Source organism: Notechis scutatus, chromosome 3 (assembly GCF_049901735.1).
Source record: "Notechis scutatus isolate UNSWTSFEM ecotype Mainland chromosome 3, rNotScu1.2, whole genome shotgun sequence".
Taxonomy (NCBI): Eukaryota; Metazoa; Chordata; class Lepidosauria; order Squamata; family Elapidae; genus Notechis; species Notechis scutatus.
Window position 1 is genome coordinate 103,768,789 of NC_142011.1, and position 6,000 is coordinate 103,774,788.

Consider the following 6,000-nt stretch of genomic DNA (forward strand, 5'->3'; position numbering starts at 1 on the left):
GGCAAGCAAATATGAAATGCATATCTCTGTGTATTTCATCAAGCAGAACATAGAATCAGGAATCATGATGCCATATTTCAAGCCTAAACGAATATGAAATCTTTATCTAATTCTAGGAACATGAGATGAGCTCATAGGTCTAAAAATGTAACAAAGTACAGGAAATTTGGCAACTTTGATCTAATTTTCATTTTTGAAACTTCAAGTTTAAAAGCATTTCACGCTATTATTTCTAAACATTTTAAGCATTTAAAACAATAATGTAAAACATTTTAAAAATGATGATTTAATAGCAAAAGTTTGTTGGATGATAGATACCAAGGGAATTTCAAAATTCTATACTAAGAGGTGCTGCATGAAATTCATTATTAAAGGTGTTCTGTGACTCAAAACTTTGATAATTTGTCACTTGTTATGATTCTATGCCAAGATATTATATAAATCAGAAAGGAAGAAATCATTGGTGTAACACTTTTTCTCCATTTATGCAGTTTTTACGGGAGGAAATCAATATTTTCATTTTAAAGAATCTGTATTACTATACGGACCAAGTTCAGAGAATTTATTGGATATGCATATTGGTCTGTAAATAATAGCATACACATGTGTTTATTCATCCAACTTTAAAAAGCTAAATTTAACCAATTTAAACAAGCTTGAATAATTCCTTTGCACTATTAAGCGTAGTAGCCTCTATTCAATATTTTATGGCCCAACAAGCTAAACACCTAAATACTTTAGCTGCTAAATTTAGCAATAACCTGCTAAATACTAAAACCAATTGAACATTCTGCACTTCTAAAGGGAATACTCCTGAACTACTATTCTTCCATTGGGTTTTACCATATAGCCCACAATTTTAAAAAAAGGGCTAATATGTAAATCTTGTTCATTTCTTTGGAATTTCTACAGGAAATGTAAATCCCAGAGGATAATGCAAAATCAGATTATAGGTGCGTAGGCTATAGAGAATAAGGAGAATAAGGAGAAATTTAATATTTGAATTGTTCATTGTAATACAGTATAATAAATCTTCATCTTAATGGAAAAATAGCCTTGAGGTGGCTTTTAATAAATTCAAAATGGGATAGAAATTCTGTAACAATAAATAAAGTAAAGGGAGCTACTTTAATAGGCTATTTTATATTTCCTTCTAGGAGACACATTCACTCACATAAGCACATAAGAAAAGAATGGAAAGACCAGAAACAGTTATAATTGTCTTGTGTTGCAATCTCACCATTATTTCTGTCAGTTTCCAATATTCTGCCAACTAGTACCAATCAAGACTTGGTGCTAACAGGATTCCAGATTCTTTTATTAAACCCAGTTGTGGAGCTCCGTTGACAGGCAGGCAGACACACAGACAGACAGACAGACAGACAGACAGAGACAGACAGACAGACAAAAAGTAATTCTTATAGCCTTTCCAGAAAATGCTTGATATAAAAATATATTAATGTCTGGCCCTTTAAAAAAAACTTTCTTCAAGGGGAACCCCAAGCCAACTATTTTGATCTATGTTGTATTTACAGAGTTTTTAAAAAAAATCAAGGAGAAGTTCTTTATGGTTTCCAGACTTATTTTATGGTTCCTGGGTCAATTTTATGAAAACAGATTATTCTATTAATTCTCAGCAACTTCAACCACTACAAGTCTGGAAAATGGGCCCACAACACAGCAATTCATGTCTTCATCTATATTAGGCCTACTGGGTAGCACAGAAGGGGAACTGCTAGAGCAAGAATGCAAAATTGAATTGGTAGATTTGTTGAATAGCAACAGTAGAAGTCCAGTTTCCTTATATGTATAACAAGATCTAAAAGTAAAACCTCCTTTGGGTCCAGCTCTACTCCTAATGACTACCTGGATACAACCATGTAGTTTTCTTGGCAACAGTACACAACAGGAGAGGCTTCATATTACATGCCAATTATGCAGTGCAATGTTTTTAATTTTCTGATGTCTCTGACGAGGCATAAATGTCCATATCTCCATTTTTCTTGCTTGGTTATATTCCAGTTAAAAATGTAAGTAAGTAATGAGAGAAATGAAGATCTACTCTACACATACTTTTTCTAAACTATGAGGAAGAAAATGTCTCCCACAAAGTTCAAACACTTACAGCAGAAGGCATTTCTTGCCTATTGTGTGTTATCATAAGTTTGTTGCAAGGCCCTACTTATCACATTATCTTGTCAAGAAAAATAGAACTATGTTTTGTATGTTAAAATACTATACAGATTATTCTTATCCAAGTCTTTGATATCTTTGAATGAAGCATTAATTTCCTTGTCATCAAAAACCACGTAAGAAAGGCAGGTACTGGGAAATCATGTTGATGGAACAAGTATAAGATATGTTAGTTAAAACAAATAGTCATCTGTCAACATCCTCAATTGGTCATGATTCTATCACTCTTTACAGTCATATTTGCTCATAACCAAAAAAGAACTCAGGGTAGGGCTGAGAAGTGCAACAGGACAGGATAGGAATGGTTTTCACTGAATCCCACAGGGAATGGAAAACATGGTAGAATTTGGCACACTGTAAAGAGGTAAAAAAAAACTGCCCATTGCTCCCAATATGATAGTCTTTTCATCTCAGCAATGTGTCAAAATACAACTCTTTTATTTTATTCTATGTATGAATGGCTGCCAATAAAAATTATGCAGTTGAAGGACTTATTTGTGGCGGAGATATGATCTACTTTTTCCCTTCGTACTGGGTAGTCTATTCCCTACTCAGAGAGGCTTCTGCTATTAAGTAAATGCACCTGCATAAGCACAGAGGTCCTTACTACAACATAACAGAAGCCCCTATAGTATTGGAGCCACACACAGACAGCTGAAAAGAATGAAACTCTCTAAGGGGCTGTATCAAACCGGATGCATGGTCCTGGGTGGGGCTGCAAAGATAATACCAGAGAAGCCTGATGCAGTGTATGTTCCATTGCAAAAATCACACCCCTTGGTTACTCATTTGGAATTCAATTTCACTATTTTCTACTTCTTTCTTCATAATAAGTATATTCCAGGTTACAATAGTTACCTTATGTAAAAATGGAAGATAGATAGATAGATAGATAGATAGATAGACAGATAGATAGATAATCTCACCCTGAATGTTTATAAAAAGCGTGGGCACTGTTTTAAAAAACTGCCTGATTGTGAAAGGCTGACCTTCAGGAGCTATCCATGGTACTGAACAGGGTGTTTATTAGAAATCCAGTAAAAGTCCTTGATGCCTTCCTTAGTCCTGATTGTGATACCAGTTTTACTTGACAATTTACTTGTTCAATTCAATATGGAGAAAAAAAGAGGATGCTTCTATCAATAATGAAAGCCTACTGGTGGCATAGGTGTGCGAAACAAGTACAGTGAAAGGACCTGTTTGCCAGAATTACTAGAACTTAGAACTGGCAATACAAAAGCTTGCTAAGGAGAATAGTGGGTGTGGGTGGGTTTGAAGTAGTTAAGTTGTGCTATGCATCAGTGTCTCTTGCTTTAGATTCCCAAAGGATAGAGGAAGGAGGTTTTCATTAGTTGGCAAGTTACCTATATAGTGAGGGTGATGTATGCAGCCATGCTTAAATTTCATTCCTAATTGCTTTAGACTAAATTACGGGTCATGATCTCTGTTGCCCAGATTTCTGAGGATCAGGGCAATGATCTGGACACAGTGATTTGGGTGGAATGTAAATGCTTTGAAAGCATGGTCATTATCTTTATTATTTACATTTAAAAGACATCTAAATTAAAATTAAGTTTATTTTTAGGAAGAAGATGCATGGCACATTGATATTAGGATGAACTGTTTATTCCATAAACAGTAAAGAAGTATATGGTTCAATTTTGCTACCTATAATATAAGATGAAAAAGGTATCCATAATTTCCTGTTTCCACATTTTAAGTAATAAGACAATTCATTAAACTGTATCAATTTCTCTGGGCTTAATTAAGCTTTTTTTCCCCTTGCTGATGAAGAGCAAGGAAAAAGTTAAAAGCTTGCCTACACTTGCATCATGTCAAAATCAATTCAGTCAAAACTACTGCAGTGCTTATTTAGCATGCATTTGTCATACCTGACAATATATCAAAATGTTTTACTAACTTAGGTATTGAAGTCCAGAGAACAAGGCCCGGAAAACCTTTCCAAATAATATGAAAAAAAAATGAGATGATGAGAAATATTGCTTTGTAAAGAAGGAATTATTAAATATGAATTCAAGTTCTCCTTTGCTCAGTCATCACTTTCTCATAGATGTTGGAGAACTTTTAGTTTCTGGAGTTGGCCACATACTTGCACTCTCTTCTCAATTCTTTCAGTCAACAATCTGGGCTGCAGCCCTTTTAAAGCCAAATTAACCTGTTCATTGCATATCAGCCCTTGCAAAGAACTGAAGCCATGCAAAGAGAAATACAGGTTACAGCAGCAGGGGGGAAATGCAAGCATTCTTAAATAGATCAAGGGAATGGAAAGGGTGGGTGGAGGCATGCATACATTTCATATCCCTTTCCAAGTGATCCAGCTACAGAATGGAAGAGGATCTTGGAGCTTACCTTTGCCCATGTTTCAGCAAGTGGCATTCATAGTACAACGTATACTAAGAGCTGGGAAAAGGCACGAGGGGAAAGGATATGGCCAGTCGATGAGCTTCTTGGCATATTTCCTGACAATGTTATCTTCCCCAAAGATGAAGAGAGATCTGTTGACTGTGAAGCAATTCTGGCGGACAGGTATGGGGTTGTACAATGCCATAGTCCTGGCCCGTTGAGCTTTAGTTTGCTTATATGCTCCTGGGGTTCCCCCTGAAGAAGCAGGGGCTCCCTGTCGGTTCCTGTTCTGTTCCATGGCTCCATCTCCAGATCCCAGCCTGCCAGCCATTGCCTCGCCAAAGCGAGCCATCCTGAAAGGAAAAGAGAGAGGTGATCCAATCAAGGCCCCCTCCTTTCCACAAAGTAGCAAGCAGCAAGAAAGGTGTTGCGTGCGCGTGTGTCGGAGAAGGTGGTGTTCCCACGATAGCACCCCCTTTTGTTTGCTTCTCGGTGATGCTTTCAGAGCCACGCGTTGAAGGGCTCCTCCATTCCTCTGGAACCAACGGTTAATAGCCAGCCATGCAATCCCTTCAAGGCAAAACACAAAGCATGGGATTTGGTTGTTGCTGTTTTTTTCCCCAAAAAAGAAAAAAAAGGGGTGGGGGACAGTCTCCACCAAGAAATCAGTCAAACCTACAAGCAAAAGCCATAGTAATTTTTTCTATAAAAAGGGTCAAATGCCTGCTAAATGGAGGCTCCGTGTGTGTGTGTGTGTGTGTGTGTGTGTGTGTGTGTGTGTGTGTGTGTGTAGAGGAGAGCTCAGGTTCTGTCCCTTTTTACGTGGAGCTCTCTGCACTGAGGCTGAGCTTTAAATCAGACACATCCTCCTCCTCCTCCTCCTCCTCTTTCTCCTTCTCCTCCTCCTGGCTTTGTGTCGAGGGGAAAAAAAATAGGGGTTCTCCTCTACTCCGCCTCCCTTCTCAGTCCCCCCAAAACCAGGTCTAAACCAGGAGGAATCGGAGGGGCTGTCTATGTCGGGTGGGAAAGGGTTGCAATGCAAGTGCCTTTCTGTCCGCCTGTCAGGAAGAAGGAGAGAGTGGGGGGGAGCCTGCAGTTGGGCAATTGTGGAGAAGAAGAGGTGGACGAACAGGTTGCAGCCCACCTCTGCTCTAGTTAGAAAGCAAAGTGTTTAACTTCCTCGCAGCAATCGGCTTCATCTTCTCCTTTGAAATGAGAAGCATTATCTCATTCTCCCTCCCCATGAGGAGGGGGGAAGAACTATCCATCTCGCTCTCCCACACACATACCTTTCGCGAGAGAATTAATACAATTATATGGAGGGGGAGTGCTAACAATGGCTTTTGACTAATACGCTGCTCAATTCTCTCTCTCTCTCTCTCTCTTACACAGAAAAAGAGAGAGAGAAATTCACAGGGTAGCTTCTGTTTAGCAGCCAGATTA

The 6,000-nt window shown here is 38.4% G+C and overlaps 1 protein-coding gene across 1 annotated transcript in view; it reads right to left on the reverse strand.

Annotated features, from left to right (window-relative positions):
• CACNA1E (calcium voltage-gated channel subunit alpha1 E) overlaps nucleotides 1–4,910 on the reverse strand; it is a 295,321-nt gene extending 290,411 nt beyond the window's left edge. The window contains exon 1 of the mRNA XM_087960861.1: nucleotides 4,644–4,910. Within this exon, the coding sequence (XP_087816987.1) occupies nucleotides 4,644–4,909 (266 nt within the window). The 5' untranslated portion in view covers nucleotide 4,910. The remainder of the gene's footprint in view (nucleotides 1–4,643) is intronic.
• Between the last annotated feature and the right edge of the window lie 1,090 nt (nucleotides 4,911–6,000).